General features: G+C 44.0%; 1 protein-coding gene across 1 annotated transcript in view; it reads left to right on the forward strand.

The window, feature by feature from the left end:
- cachd1 (cache domain containing 1) overlaps positions 1–15,990 on the forward strand; it is a 92,119-nt gene that overhangs the window by 71,572 nt on the left and 4,557 nt on the right. The window contains exons 15-26 of the mRNA XM_047587549.1: positions 192–373; positions 1,591–1,701; positions 3,249–3,371; positions 3,950–4,049; positions 4,448–4,564; positions 4,829–4,989; positions 5,155–5,241; positions 7,292–7,408; positions 8,095–8,246; positions 9,309–9,470; positions 10,369–10,446; positions 10,560–10,661. Of these exons, the coding sequence (XP_047443505.1) occupies positions 192–373; positions 1,591–1,701; positions 3,249–3,371; positions 3,950–4,049; positions 4,448–4,564; positions 4,829–4,989; positions 5,155–5,241; positions 7,292–7,408; positions 8,095–8,246; positions 9,309–9,470; positions 10,369–10,446; positions 10,560–10,661 (1,492 nt within the window). The remainder of the gene's footprint in view (positions 1–191; positions 374–1,590; positions 1,702–3,248; positions 3,372–3,949; positions 4,050–4,447; positions 4,565–4,828; positions 4,990–5,154; positions 5,242–7,291; positions 7,409–8,094; positions 8,247–9,308; positions 9,471–10,368; positions 10,447–10,559; positions 10,662–15,990) is intronic.

Here is a 15,990-nt window from a genome sequence, read left to right on the forward strand (position 1 = left end):
GGATCCTACTCTGCTCAGCAGAAGTACAGTCAAACTCAATCCATTTCCAGGTGCAGCTCAGAAAAGCAGCCGGCAAACGGTTTCGTTTTGCGGACCGACTGGAGGCAAACCACAAAATGCTTACCCAACTTCTCTTCCCCACTCGTTCCTCTTCTCCTTCCTCACCTTCCTCCACCCTTTCCCCTCTGCAGTCCTCCGTCAGGAACGAGGTTATGGCGACCAGTCATGTCACGGATGAGTGGATGACACTAATGGAAATGAGTAGCCTCAACTGCTACATTGTGCGCCGTTACATAGCAACGCCCAGCGGGGTGCTCCGGATTTACCCAGGATCACTGATGGACAAAGCCTTCGACCCGACCCGCAGACAATGGTGAGGCTCACTCAGGAGGGTGTGAAGAGAGGAATTTGGGGTGGGTGGTGGGAGGTGGGGGGGATAAAGGAGTGAAGGCGTGTGTGAGTGTGTAGATGTGTGTTTTTTTAGGAGAGCAAAGAAAAGTTTGGAGATGTGAGGAGAGAATGGCCTCCAGGCTTCATTGACTTAAGTCCAGTTAAGATGCTGCCATCAAAGTGTCGACGGTTGAAGCTTTTAAAGTGCGATTTATAAAAATAACCGACGGCCCACGCCGGGAGCGCCACATAAAGTTGTTGTTTCTGGAATGAGCTGCTACGTCTCTCCTCCCAGATCAGACCGTTCCACGGAAATCTAGAAACTAGTCTCGCGTGGAAGCTTCTCCTCGAGAGCGCGCGCGCTTCCCTCCCGCTGCAAGCATGTTTCCCGTTGGAGTTTGCGATCGACCACTTCAAAAGAATAACACTTGCGGTTTGGAAACACAAAAGTAATTCCCGTTAAGGCCCGCGCTGATTGGGAAACAGACTTCAACACAACAGCGGCTCAGTGTGCGCAAGTTAAGTGGGCCCTGGCAGCGACTTGTCCTGTTGCTTAGCTCACGGAGCCAAGTGTCGGCACGGAAATGTTGAGTAACTCACTGGTTTGAATCCAAACCCTGTCTGTGGCCAAGGTGCCCGTGAGCAAGGCACACGCTGCTCCGAGTGAGCAAGAGTATTTGGTGAGGGATGCAGCTTGAGAGTGTCCACGGCTAAAGTGTCTCTCCGAGTGTTGCACTGTTACACAGATGATTATAATGATAGTGATATTTAAGATAGTTACAGAGCCTGTGATAATAATAATAGTAATTATCAGACCACAGCAATAATAATAACTATGAAGTCAAATGAATAAAAATTAGTAAGTATTTAGCAATGTCAACTTACTACTAATACTACTACTAATAATAGTAGTAATAATAATAATAACAACAATAACATTATTATGACTATTTATCTTTGTGTGCATGAATGAATGAGTTGAAAGCAGAGGATGAAATCTTTATGCACGTACTTGGCCCAAAAAAACAAAGTTTGATTTCGATTTTTTGTGTTGATCATGCAAGTTAAGAAAAAAAACTTTGCAAATAATTGTCGCATCAACGCACAGTTTAAAGTTGGATGGCTAGAATGTCGACTTGTTTGCCAAAACCTCTGACTGACTCTGTGTTGTGCTGCGTTGTGTCGTGTCGTGTCGTGTAGGTACCAGCATGCCGTGGCTAACCCCGGCCTCATCACCTTCACGGGGCCGTACCTGGATGTGGGCGGGGCCGGCTACGTCGTCACCATCAGCCACACCATTCACGCCTCCAGGTACAGTAAAAAGGGGACCGGCTGTGCGTTTCCAACTTCCACATTTTTTACCGAACAAGAGCCAAGAGTCCGTTTTCTTTATTAGATATTTTTCCAAATATTTTTATTGGAAAATTACAATACCTCCAATCACAGAAATACAATTTGCCTTTTCCTTCCTAGAAGAATTAAATTACAGAGTGCAGTGTAATAAACAACTCAGGTCATCATGGCCCACACGCATATTACTGGTTATTTATGCAATATTATTTATATAAAAGGTACAACAATAACAGGCACCCACTCAGTTGTGTAGTATGTCTAATTTAGTGTAATAGGAAGTAAAGGTTTATATATATATATTCAGATTTTATAAGCCAGGACCCTAACCCCTAACCCCTAACCCTTCCACTTAGAAGAAGGTCCAGCCAGACTGCATTATCTCTGAGCACAGGAAATAATTTGAGGGAAACTAAATGACTCCATACACCATGCGTTGCCCGAGGGCTGTTTAGTCAGTGACATAATATCCCTCCTTGGAATGCTTAGTCCAGCAACAATTATATTCAAGTCCTCCAAAGTTCCCCGGAGCAAGTTGGAGTATTGGCACCAACTCCTGATGTGAAGGAGGGAAAGAAACGACAAAGTGAGCGTCCCACCCCGTCCTTCACACACACACACTAAGCGCAGGAGCAAAACGTTTTCTCCTCCGAGGCTTTTTTTTTTTTTTTATAAGGAAAGCCCGAGCGGCGTCTTGAGACTATTTGTTTCTAGTTCAGTGAGCTTAAAATACGGCAGCATCTCGCCGGCCGCCGCTCGCAGCAGCGCGGTAAAAGCTGTTTATTGTGGTCCGTGCAGGCGCTCAGTATGTACACAAACACTCGGTATCAGCGGCTGAGATAAGTCATGATTAGTGTGTTGTTGCACGTTGCCTCAGTGAGCATAACATACAGCCTGTAGTAAACAGAGATTGGAAGAGAATGTGCGGATTCGTGTTTTCCCTAAGGGTCTGTAGACTATCCAGGCTTCTTGTGGGACGCTGCGTCCAGGACTTTATTATTAGACGTCATAAATACATACATTTTTTTCATTTATTTGCCACTTTTTAAAGATATGTTCAAAGACAACAACAATAATGGAAGTTTTTTTGTTTTTTTTTTTGAACACATGCCAGGGAAACCCCCCAAAAATCTCAGGGGGCTTGAAGAGAAGGGCTCCCAAAAATAAAAGTTAGGCTTTAACTTAACAGAAGCAGAGAAAAAGACATAAACAATACAAAAAAAGGAAGGCAAAATTTATTCGTGAAAAGCAATAATTTAGCTTTTTTAAATGACCTTGTATTTAGTTTAATCGAGTGAGGAGGAAGTGAATTCTATATCCTGGGACCTCTAGATGTTACGCTAAATTGTGATGACGTGATTAGGGAGGATAATTGTTATTTAATTATTAAGGGTAATGAACGGCTTCTTGGAGCAGATAAGGAAATAATTCTCGCTGTTCTTTTTTGCAAAAGAAGACTCAGTTTAACGTCCCCCATGATGCATTTCTCTGTGTCGTCTTCCCCGTAGCTCCCAGATGGCCCCGGGTTACGCAGTCGCAGTGATGGGCATCGACTTCACCCTCCGCTACTTCTATAAGGTCCTGCTAGACCTGCTGCCCATCTGCAACCAGGACAAAGGCAACAAGATCAGGTGATGTCTCCCTTTTCCACGTCCTCCGCTCCTTCTCTCCCTCTGAAATTCCTTTGCGAGGTGGCAAAAGTTCAGGTTTACCCAGCGAGACTTAAGCGCTCTGAGAGGCCGAGGAGAAAAAAAAGAAAGACAGAGGGAAGAAGACATAAGCAGATTACCGGTGACATTCCTGCCGGAGATGCAGCGTTGCTGCCGCCTCGCTCCCGCATACTTTCTCCCTGCTTTTATGTCTCGCCCCCTCTTTTTCTTCCGCCCCCCATTCTCCACCAATCCCCTGTCTGTCTCCCCCCGTTCTCTCTCGCTCTCCACTTCCTTCGTGCTCTTTCTGTCGTTGTTCAGGGGGGCATATAAAATGGGATTAGCACAAAAGGGACTTAGGAGCAGTATTTAGCGAAATACTTAGGGAGCAGTGAGGAGCAGAGGGGAGCAGAGGGGAGCGGTATTTTGCAGGTAGATTGAAGAAATTCTGATCGGGCCCGGTGTGACTAATGGAGGTTTACATGAGTTCTTTAAAGTGGTCCTCACCACCCCTCAGTGTGTCTGCTGCCCTAACATGAACTCATTTGTCTACACTGAAGGTGCTTTATAATGGAGGACAGAGGGTACCTGGTGGCTCACCCGACTCTCATTGACCCGAAAGGTCATGCTCCTGCAGAGCAACAGCACATCACACACAAGGTAAAAGAAACATCATGTACACAAACCAAGCAAACAATCACTTGCTGCGTTTCCGTTCCTGCTGGAAATGTGCAAAAGCTGAATATTGCAAAAAAAAAAAAAGAAAATGGTAATTGAAACACTTACATTTGGAAAAACCTCTCAAATAAAGCTAAAACATTTTTACACTCATGACGTGGCTTTTCACACGTATTGATATTGCAAAAGTGGAATAATGTAAACACTTTTTTCACATTTCCCCATCACTGGCGTCACTGGAGATGACGCGCGGGGTCATGTGACCAGTTCATTTCACAAACAAATGCATAAGAGATAACAAAACTATAATCACACGCAACACTTCAACACAATCTCTTGTTTAAATGATCCACCTTTTCATCCTCGCGTTTCGATGACAGGAGCCGCTGGTGGCCAACGACATCCTGAACCATCCCAACTTCGTCAAGAAGAACCTGTGTAACAGCTTCAGCGACCGCACGGTGCAGCGCTTCTACAAGTTCAACACCAGCATTTTGGTAAGTCACAAAGACTGGACTCGAGAGCGGCTTCAGAGGAAAGAAATCCTCTCTGCGGTGAGCAGACGCGAGCTCCTCGGGGCCTGTGTAAAGCCATGCGTGAAAATCTCATAGTGCAACGCCTCCATCTGGTGGTGAAATTCAGTGCTGCAACTCAGTATGTCCATTTACTGTGGCTCTGTTGAACTCCTGCCTACTCGGATTAACAAAAAACGTGTTGTCCCTCAGTATTTAAATTAATTCACTTCGTCCTCTCCTTTTCAGGGGGACCTCACCAACCTGGTCCACGGAAGCCATTGTTCCAAGTACCGTCTGACCAGAATCCCCGGCACCAACGCCTTCGCCGGCATCGTCAACGAGACGTGCGACTCTCTGGCGTTCTGCGCGTGCAGCACGGTCGACCGGCTCTGTCTCAACTGCCACAGGTTGTCACTCAGGGACTAACTGTTTAGCTCTCAGGCTTTTTCATGCTTCGCTGATAGAAGACGGAACACACTTTGAAGAATGGAGTTTTGTTTCCCATAATTTCATTGTTTGATTATTAGGTAAACTGTATCATCTCACTGGCCTGTTGAATGTTTTCCGTGCAGAATGGAGCAGAACGAGTGCGAGTGTCCGTGTGAGTGCCCCCTGGAGGTCAATGAGTGCACTGGCAACCTCACCAACGCTGAGAACAGGTCGGTGCTAAATGTCTGGAGCATCTCAGTACAATCGTTTCTTTGAATTTCCAACTACATGACAAAAATACAAAAGGCTGCAGAGAACCCGGTTCAGCCTGTATGCAAACAAGTTATAGATTACATAATCACACAGTAAATGCAGAACAGGGAAATATCCAGAAGAGAGCGCCACAGCCTTTGAGAGGAGGACAGAAGTATTATGGCTGCTACACTATTTGGAGGTAGTTGGGTAAAAACTTGAACGGCTCTAAAAAAAAAACAAAAAAAATGAAATAGTTCCTGATTGTGTTTCTTAGCTTGTTAAAATAGTGATGTAGCCATATTACGTCTGATGATTCCCATCGTCTCAGGAGCACTTGAAAGTGGTCCGTCCTTTTAAAATAAAAGGCCAGATGAAAGTCAGAGCTGTCACTATCTGGATCTTATATCACGCGAAACACTTTTAAGGCTGCTACACGATGCAAGATAAGACGAGGAGAACCTTTATTGATCCCCTGTAGGAGGAATTCAGGCCGACACAGCAGCACTGGAATAAGATAGAGGAGAAGATACATTAATCTGCATGAAGAGCTGAGCTAAGAAAATAACAGGAAGGATTTTAATAATGTGTAATAACCCTACATAGATCTACGTGTACGAGATTGCACACGTGCAAGCAAATTTGTTACTGTGCACAATAAATATGACCAGTCTGTGAAATATCTATGAGAATACACAGTATATCAGGGACATTGTACAGTAGCTGTGGAAGGAAAGAAAATATGTGATGTTAATGTGATTATGTGCATTGTGTTTCTACAATAAATATGAAAACACACAATTTTAAACTAAATAAACTGTATAAAGTTCTGCCATCATGGTCCTTTAGGGATTATAATTGATATTATTAATGATTACAGATGCAAATAAAAAATAGAATGGTGAAGCTGGGTTACATTGAGATGGACTTTATTGATCCACAAGGGAAATTACTTAGTCACAGTAGCTCAGTTGCTCATTAAAAAAACACCAAATAAAAAAAAAAAACTGAAAACCCCTAGTAAAATGAAAAACAGGTATAAGACAGGTAAAAAAAAATGTGATTAAATGATTAAGATTAAAAATAAACACATTATATTATATTTAATCAATAATAATTTTACAAAATGATAATTAGGATGCTGAAATAAATAACGTACAATTATAAAAAAAATATATATATATTCAAGATTTGCATATGTACAAAGCATTGGAGTGTGTGAGCATTCCTGTTCCTAAACTATTTGCAGCTTCAAATTTTGATCAACATGTGATATCTTAAAACACTACTGGAGAACATTAATCAGTGAGTTTCAGGTAAACTACTTGTAAAACTCAATTTGTTTCTCCTCAGATGTGCCGTTAAAACGCACCCACTTACCGCGTTTCCACTTCCTTTCATATTCCTGTCACTGTAATTTTAAGTTGCGGACGTGAGCGGACCCTTCACAGACACTTCGGGGGCTTTTGTTCAGCCTCCTCCTGCGTAAACGTCTGTGGGTGTCTCCTCACTTTCTATTTATCGCTCATCACTTCCCTACCTTCTGCCTCCTGTCCTGTCCTTTACTTTCGGCATCCGTCCGTCACTCACGGCGTCTCCCTCACGTCTCCCTCCGCCTCTTGTTTCACCCGCCTCCTTTCATCAGCCATCAGCAGTCTTTGACAGCATGTCAATGTTTTTCAAATGCCAATTCCTCCTTTATTTCAGGAAGACGTGCAATTATCATTTTTCACAGTTTTTTTCCTCTCTCTCTCTTTGTGCTTCGTGTCAGGCTGCATTGATGTTTTGTCTCTTCAGAACTTCTCTTGCGTGCACGCTGAAGCGATTGTGTGCAGATTCAGAGATTTATTTATTTATTTATGTTTTGTTTTTTTTTAAATCTTTGAAGCCAGTTTTGCCGTTTCCGCTTTTGTCGAACGTGACGAAACTTCATGCTAGGATTTAAACGGCCGCTCCCCGTTGACTTGTTTGTGTTTCGCCCGAGAAAATGACCTTTTTGGCCGTTCTGCCATTGTGTTGTTGCAACAGGAACCCCAGCTGCGAAGTGCACCAAGAGCCGGTCAGCCTAAATGTTATTGATCCCAGCCTGCACGACACCCTGCCCCAGTGTATCAACACCCGCTGCAGCCAGCGCTACACCAGCAGGTACGGAGGCTAAGCTGCAGACGTTTTGTTGCACGTCCGCAGATGTATTCAATAAACCCACACATGTGGGGAAACATGCGCCCTGGAGAAGAACTCTGGGTTGAAACGTCGGTCATGCCTGCGGTGTTTTCATTAAAGTTACTTTCAACGTCGGAGCTACGAGCTTCACTTTCTTTTGTTTTACCACTTTGTTCCGGTTGTCAGCACCGCGCCAACGCTGGTGTGTGCGCTCTCCTTCCTTCACACTCTTAGACGGTCGTTTTCTATCTCAGACACTTGAATCTACCATGAGTTATAGGGTGTGTTTACAGTGAGGTCATGAATCCAACTATGATTTGATATTGATGCACAGGGCCATCTAGTGGTAATAAATAGGAATTGCGCTTTGCATGGAATGTTACAGGCTAAACTGTCATTTTGTGTAGATTTACTTTCTTTTCTGAGTAGTAGTTAGTAAAATACCCTAGTCTTTTTTATTATTTAAGATATGTATTTATTCATCCCACAAAGGGGAAATACTCACTGTCAAGCAGCAGAGATATTCAGCAGTCATAGATAGTGCACATATGGGTGGACTTAAGAATCAAAATAGGAGTGTAGAAAATATAGAAAAAAATAAAAGTTCTAAAAGTTCTGCTCTAAAAGAATCTCACCGTGACCCCTTGGTTCTCTGCACCGTGTTTCAGTGACTGCTTCGGCGTCCTGGACTGCGAGTGGTGCATGGTGGACAGTGATGGTAAGACTCATCTCGACAAGCCGTACTGCGCCCTGCAGAAGGAGTGTTTTGGGGGCATAGTTGGAGCCAAGAGTCCGTATGCGGACGGCCTCGGACAAATAGGTGAGCTGCTCACACCAAGGAGATAAATCTTTTCTGTTGTCTGTAATAATAATACCATTTATTGGCGTTAGACTTAAGACGCTTTTTGTAACTTGTACACATTAAGAAAATACACCGATCTGGCATAACATTATGACCACTGACAGGAGAAGTCGCCACCTTGTGACAATTCACCTGGTATTTGCGTGGATGTTACCTAGACCAGACCACCCCATGCAACTGACACCCTTATTTGCACAGGCAGCAGCCATCCCCAGCAGGATGCAGCCTGAAACAGACACACACACACAAAAACAGATTAGGAACAACTCAAAACAAAAACACGAAGAACAGCACCAAGTGTTGACCTGGCCTCCAAATTCATTACGCCCCAAACAGATCAAGCTTCTGTGGGATGATTCACAGAGGCCCCTCCCCTCAACCCATAGGACCTAAAGCCCCCCCCCCATTAACAACATCCTGTTGCCAGACACCACAGGACGCCCTCAGAAGGCCCAGAGACACAGAGTCACAACTGCTTTGGAGACCGACACGATATAAGGAGGGTGGTCATAATGTTATGCCTGATTGGTCAGTGTGAAGTCAGTGATTTACACTGGCTCCACCATTTTGAGATGTTTTTTTTTCCTCAATCCACCGTAGAATGTCAACCAGCAAGTAAAGAAATAAAGAAGCGTTGCCAAAAGAAATCAAAAGTCAAAAAAACGATGACTGTAACCTACTGAGTTCTGTCAGTAGATTCATATTTATGATTTATTTTGTCTCTGCAGTTCTTTTCCTTTAGTTCTGTTATCAGCTTTCTCAAGAAAGACAGCCGTCCGCCCGCCTGCAGTTAAATGATTTTTTCCGTGGCATTTTCACACTGATCAGAAGATAGACGCAAAGCATAAAATGCGCCGCGGCGTCACAGCGGGTGGTGGGGGGGGGGTTAGAGCCTGAGCCGGGGCTGTTTGATGGCGGCTCGTCGTGTTGTCTCTTCTTGAGCCGCTGGAAATCCTTTCGCGGCTCCTTTTAAACAATGTTCTGCCTCTCCTCTCTCCTTGCCGCTTCCTCCTCCCGCAGACGAAGAGGTGGCGTCTCTGAACATGATCAAGAGCGCCCCCGTGGGTCCCGTGGCCGGGGGCATCATGGGATGCATCATGGTGCTGGTGCTGGCGGTGTACGCGTACAGGCACCAGATCCACAGGCGCTCGCACCAGCACATGTCACCTCTGGCTGCACAAGGTAGGAACCATGAACGGGAGGGATTCGAATGTTTGCTTCGTCTCAAAAACACACGTATTTTACAGATAAATGAAATTATAACATGATGCATTACTTGCTCCTGTTCCTTCAGCACAGAAAGGACGAGAAGAAATGTTTATATTAACCTTGTCACTGTTAATTTATGTGGCGCGGTTTCTATAAACACCACAGGAAAAAAAAAAAAAAAAAAGTTCCAAAGCAGGGTGATTAACAAGCACTGCGGCGAGCGCTGTCGAAACTAAACAGCTGACTAGCATCGACGCGGCAGCAGCAGCAGCAGCAGCCGCGGCCGCATGATTTGTGTAATTACTCCGGCGTATTGACAAAAACATCAAACACGATTACGGCCTCATTAAAACCCTTCGTTCCGAGTCACTTTCAGTCTGATAGTTTGGTAAACAACTTGGAAGAGAGGCTGGAGAGAGTGTCGGCGTCATCAAGAGGCATTACACTGATCGATTGGGCCGTGAAGTCGCACGTACGCGGACGGGAGGCGAGGTCGAAAGTAGCGGAAGTGGCGGTTTTGAGGCCCGTTTGTCAGACGTCCCGTAGAAACTCAATCTGCACATAAAACGAGGGCTTGTGTACGCCAATCAGGCATAACATTATAAACACTGACAGGTGACGTGAATAACATCGTCCATCTTGTAGAGAAACTTAGACTTAGACCAGACCTACACGATATTAGGAAGGTGGTCATAATGTTATGCCTGATCGGCGTGTTCCTCCCTCTGTTTATTCTGCTTCCTTGGCTTAATGTCTGTGTTTGGTGAACTGAACATACCTGTAACGTGTAATAACCTGTGATAAATCACTATCCCCTCTGTTTTTATTTTAATTTTAACCTCCTCCCTTCCTCTTTAACTCCGTCCTTCAGAAATGTCGGTGAGAATGTCAAACCTCGACAACGAACGAGACGAGAGGGACGAGGACAGCCACGAGGACCGAGGGATCAGTGAGTGCAAACCGTTACCTCCCTTTAGCATGAGCGGAAACATTTCACGTAAAAAAACGGCCCCGGTGTCCGCGTCTCTGCGCTGACATTCTCGTCCCCTTGTTCCCTTTCAGTCAGTAACACCAGGTTCATAGCCGCCGTGATCGAGAGGCACACTCACACTCCTGAGCGGAGGCGGAGGTACTGGGGGCGGTCTGGCACTGAGAGCGACCACGGTAAGGCACCACACGTGTAGCATACGGATTAAGGGGTTTGCGAAACGAAAAAGCCAGAGAGCCCGATGGTGGGATTTTATCACATTTTATAGAAATTCCTGGTTGTTATGAATTGAACCCTGAAAGCTGCTCGAACACGTCACCGCTTCCAGGTCAAGCTAAGAGACCGGGCGGTTTGAGGAAGCTGGTAGTCAGTGGGTGTGTTGTCATAAAATACTTCTAACAAATGGAGATGATATTTGCCTCGGTGCCATGTTGTTGTTACACAACAGATAGGTCAGTCTAAAATAATCTGGTTTGTGAATCATTCACGAGTTACAGAATCAGTGTGAACTGAAAAACTGAACTTGAAAAATAATGACATAAACAGAATCGTGTTGGCTTATTGAAATATTACTCCACATGTTAATAGGCGGTTTAGACTTCTGCGTTAAATTGACGCAGAAGGGGCTGTGTTCGAATCCCGCACCGGGCGGCCTTTCCTGCATGTCATTCCCTCACTCTCTGCCTCCTCATTTCCTGTCTCTTTCTACTGCACTTTCAATTTTAAGGCTAAAAAGCCCCAAAAACATGCTTAAAAATGTAACTACGCGCCACGGCAACGCAGGCCACAAGAGCTGTGATTGGTCCTCTTGGTTGTAGCATGTTTCAACTTTAGTATTTCCGGAATTTTCAAATTGCCTGAAAAAAAAAAAAGAGAGACAGCGCCGACTAGTGTTTGGGAGGTGATTTTTTACAGTATAAGTTGCTTGCACCACGGCGTTTCTGTCCCACGGTACTCTAATAGAGCCTTAATGGCTCAATAACAACCTCTCAGATCAAGAGTCTGGTTCTTCCTTTTCCGAGGAGCTCACAGGTTTAGGGGGATTGTTGACCAAAGCGTTATGAACATGGCAGCTTGGAAGGAGATCTACTGAGGCAGAAAGCTGCTGAAAATGAAGGAGACACTTCAAAAATGTCAAGGGGTCACCTTTTTGCCTGTTGTTTTGCCTCATAATAGAAATTACCCACCTCATTTCATTATAACATGAAAGAAAATACATAAAGTAATGTGTAAATAAAAATGAATAAGGTGGAATACATATCTTTTTTAAAAAATAAGAGAAAAAAAACTTTTTAGAGAAAATATATATATATATATATATATATTCTATATGTATTTTGTTATATTTAATGTTTTTCATCATGATGGTTTCAGTTCCACTTTAGAAACACTATTTGTAAGGATGTGGGATCAATCAATATCTACATGACATTTCTTCCACACCTGCCACAGAGACCCAGACTAAGACGAGCAACAGGACCCGAAAAGAAAGTTTCACCATTAGAAGCCTCATCAGATACCTTTCAGTTCCTCGACAAGCTTTTATTATTCCCCAGGCGGCTCTATTTTCTACCGATCCCACAGTCAGCGCTCAGCTGTTTGGCAGTACTCACGTCCTCCTGGCCCGCGGTTCTTTTTTTTTTGCAGCTCTCGAACCTCATTTTCTCTCGCTGCTCGCCGCGAAAGAGTTGCTCATGTTTGATTGTGCAACTTGCAAGTCTGACACTCGACGTGGACGGACGGCTTCACCCACATGAGCTCCTACCACCTACACGTGGCATCGCTCCACCGCCTGGCACTGAGCATCGATGTTACTTGTTGCATAACTGATGATGCCAGAGGATGAATATGAAGAGACGAGAGAGGGTTAGAATGAAACTAATACAAAAAAATCAACAATGAGGCAAAATGGACGCCATTTGTTTTTGATTAAAAATGATTTCACACGCACATATTCTAGTCTTAGTTTTCTGGACTTAACGTCTTGTGCTTAACATATTTTACAATACTATTGCGTGATCCTGTCAGAGAAACAGTTTTTGAAGTATTTTTTTGATTTTGAGCAAGACGTGTCAAACACATTTATTTGTGAAGGGCATCTGAATTCGCTTTGCTTGAGTCGGAAAATAGCGCAGGGAATTGAAAGGGGGTTGCAGAAAGAGCAGTGAAGAGCAGGGCATGGACGGGAACGGCCGTCACCTGTTGTGCAACCGGAGGGAGAAAAACCGGACGAGGCTTGCGAAACCAGAAAAAAAAACGGACTGGAAGCGCAGAGATGCAAATATGATGAAAGATGGGAAATGCAGGGCGAAGAGGGGAGCTTGAAATAATGGAGAGGGAGAGGGGGTGTTGTATTCCGGCAGGGATTCAAACAAATTCATAAGTTGACGCTTCGAAGTTGCTTCCTCCTCTCCGCTCGGTCAAAGGTGTCCTCCTACCATTATTCGCTCCCTCGTACCGCCGAGGGGGAACGGCGGCTCACGCACGCTGCATGAGGATCGTGGAAAAACATCAAAGCATTAAGTCTATTAAGTGAGTGACGCACGCACAATCTGAGTGCTGTTTGGCGTCACTGATTCGAGCGGAAATATTAGCTTCCAGGCAGCTGCTACAACCTCCTGTTTAATCATGAATGCTGCATGCAGACATATAATCTCCTGCTCTGATCCATATACCCCATGATTGTTGAGTGGATGTTTATACTTTGAACCACTACATACATCCTAATTTATAGGGGCAGACACGTATTATTATATGTAAATGGTATTTTGCGCAATGGCCACGATCATTTCCAGCTTTACTACTGTTATAGAAGTTAATAAACTCCACATCATTAAAGAATTAAAGGAGGGTGCTGTTAGTATATATTGTGCATTTCATTTATAATTAAAATAGATAATGTAATGACTCTTTGGAGGAAGTGCAGTTAATGTAAATCTGCAGCTAAAGGCCGGTGTCCTGTATCCAGTCGTTATGCTAAGCTAAGCTAATTAGCTGCCGGTGGTGGCTTGAGTTTCAGCTCTCAGACATGCGAGTTAGGTGTCTATCTTCTCGTCTAACTCTCTGCAAGAAAGCAAACAAGCTCATTTTGTCCAACTATTCCTATTCCTCTATCCGGAGGAATAGCTTGCCGGGATTTGTATCCAGGATTTAGTCTCATCTTCAGGCTGTCTAGTCAAGTCCTAATAAGACATTTAGAGTGCGTCTCCGTGGTGCAATAACATGCTACTTTACCCTGTCTCTCTTCATCTCGTGACATTAAGGGGGATTTGAGTTCCTCACCTGGTGCAGCTGGAAATTGTCAACAGGACACAGTTAGCTGTAGATCTACCCGAAGCTCCAGCTCTTCGCTTTCAGGGAAAGAGGGATAAACTCTGCAGGAGCTGGCACCTTCCACACGGTGGAACTTTGAAGTCTCCATCCCTCCGTCTTTTGTTTAATCCCTCTCTTCCTTCTCTCCTTCACTCTGGCACCCTCCTCTCTTTCATCCCACTTGACTCTCCTTCTTTCTCCCTCTTTCTCCGCTGAGTGTTGTGTGGTTTCAAAGCCCAGGCCTGGATCAGGGTAGGAAACGTTTGAGAAAACTAAGTTGGACTCCAGCTGAGGACTTGAGTGAGACATATTATTTTTCATGCTGATTCGCTGTGGAAGGTACACCGATCAGGCATAACATTATGACCTCCTTCCTAATGTTGTGTAGGGTGTCCTATGATGTCTGACAACGGTGTGTTGTTTCTATGGGTTCCACAGGCCCTTATTGGTGTATAGTGCAATACCTTCTATATTATACAGGATATACAGGTGACTTTGCAGGTTGCCTTTGGATTTTGTATTCAACCTTTCGCCCACTTACACTTTAAGGTTCATCTTTAAGTTAAATGGCTCAAGTGTTGCTGTTAAGATTTCGAATCTCTGTCCTCTATAAATGGGTGATATGACCAGATTTCAAAATTAGGCAGGATTTTCTCACGATCTTAGCCACGTTTTCGCCTGGTGACGTAAGCATTTGTCTTAAAGCACCACTGCTAGCATAGACGCTGTGTGAACTATTTGACACGGGCCTGGGGCTCTTTAACATTTGCTCGGGGATATCGCCTACACTAAGCAAAGTTTCGGAAGATTTCGAACTGCCAAAGCCCCGAAAAAGAATGGCGAGGGATCAGATTTATTTATATTATGGGTTAAACATCTTAACAATAGGATAGAAAATGTCACTGGGAAATAAATTGAACACAGGATCAAGCACACAAACACACTCCCAACCCGCCGCCTTCGAGCCTGCGCGCCGCCGCTCACAAATCACCGGCTTCAGTGTCTCCGGAGGTTTAACGTTTCATCATCCAAACTGACAGGGATTTCTCTATAAATATAATCATCGAGGCGCTCATGCTTACAGGGATATTTGCCTAAACGGTAATAACAGACTGATGCTCCATCTTGTAGCATGTTGCTGGTGTCAGGAGCTGAAAAAGATGCCGAAAAAGGAATTAAGGAAAATGGGTTCATTTCGTGGGCCTCAAAGAAGGAAAAAAAAAAAACACACACACACACACAGTATATGAAGAGCCTCACATAAACCTTCGAGTTTAGGAAAAAAATTAAGCCAACTGAATGAACCTGTAAGGATTTATGGAAATTAGCTGATGGAAACTTTCTTAAAACATGATAAAAGGGTGAAAACTATCAAATACAAGAGTATGTAAAGTATGGCCGTTTCAATGCAACATTCATATTTAGTATCCTTTCATTACGGCCTCTTAATATTTAATCTGAGATTTACTTATTCTCTGACCCACTAATCCCCTTTCTGTATGACGGCAGCCCTGCCCTCCCGCTGCTCCACTTACAGCGTATCCTAACAGCCATGTTGGCTTATGCCTCCTCGGGGCAAATGTATGCGCACGACATATTGGAAATCAGTCACAAATATGAGTGCGTCCCTTTTGCAAATTGCATGAGAGAGCTGCAAACAGAAGGAGCTGATATGTCCGGAGGCGATGCTTAGTTGTCGGCGTGCCATTAAATAGCTTGTACTGCTTTTTTAGAAATACTGAGTTGCCACGTACCCACACGAATGTGTTGAATGTCTCTGGCTGGAGGGCGTCATTTGCCGAGTTGCTGCTTCTACGATGTGTTTTCCAATTTCTGCTCAATCAGCGCATGGCAGTTATACCGAACTGGAACACATTTGCTTTATTACCAGAGCTTGGATGTTGAATTCTCCTCTACATAGCAGATTTCCTGTTACGTTCTGATATTTTTCTTATTTCAAAACTGGGGAAATATACAATTAAACATCAGTTTATCAGTTAAGTGGCTATTTCTAACCAATTTTAAACTTAATAGTTATGTTCAAGTATACTCTACTTTATTAGTTAATACAGTTTTGAATATTGATAAATTACTTAATTAACAAATGTGCCCGTCACCAGCTTGTTCCTGGCTTCTAAAGTGAGAGTGCTGCTAGCATTATAGCATGGTAATACAAGATGTTAGTGTGTTTAA

Source organism: Mugil cephalus, chromosome 6 (assembly GCF_022458985.1).
Source record: "Mugil cephalus isolate CIBA_MC_2020 chromosome 6, CIBA_Mcephalus_1.1, whole genome shotgun sequence".
NCBI classification, from domain to species: Eukaryota; Metazoa; Chordata; class Actinopteri; order Mugiliformes; family Mugilidae; genus Mugil; species Mugil cephalus.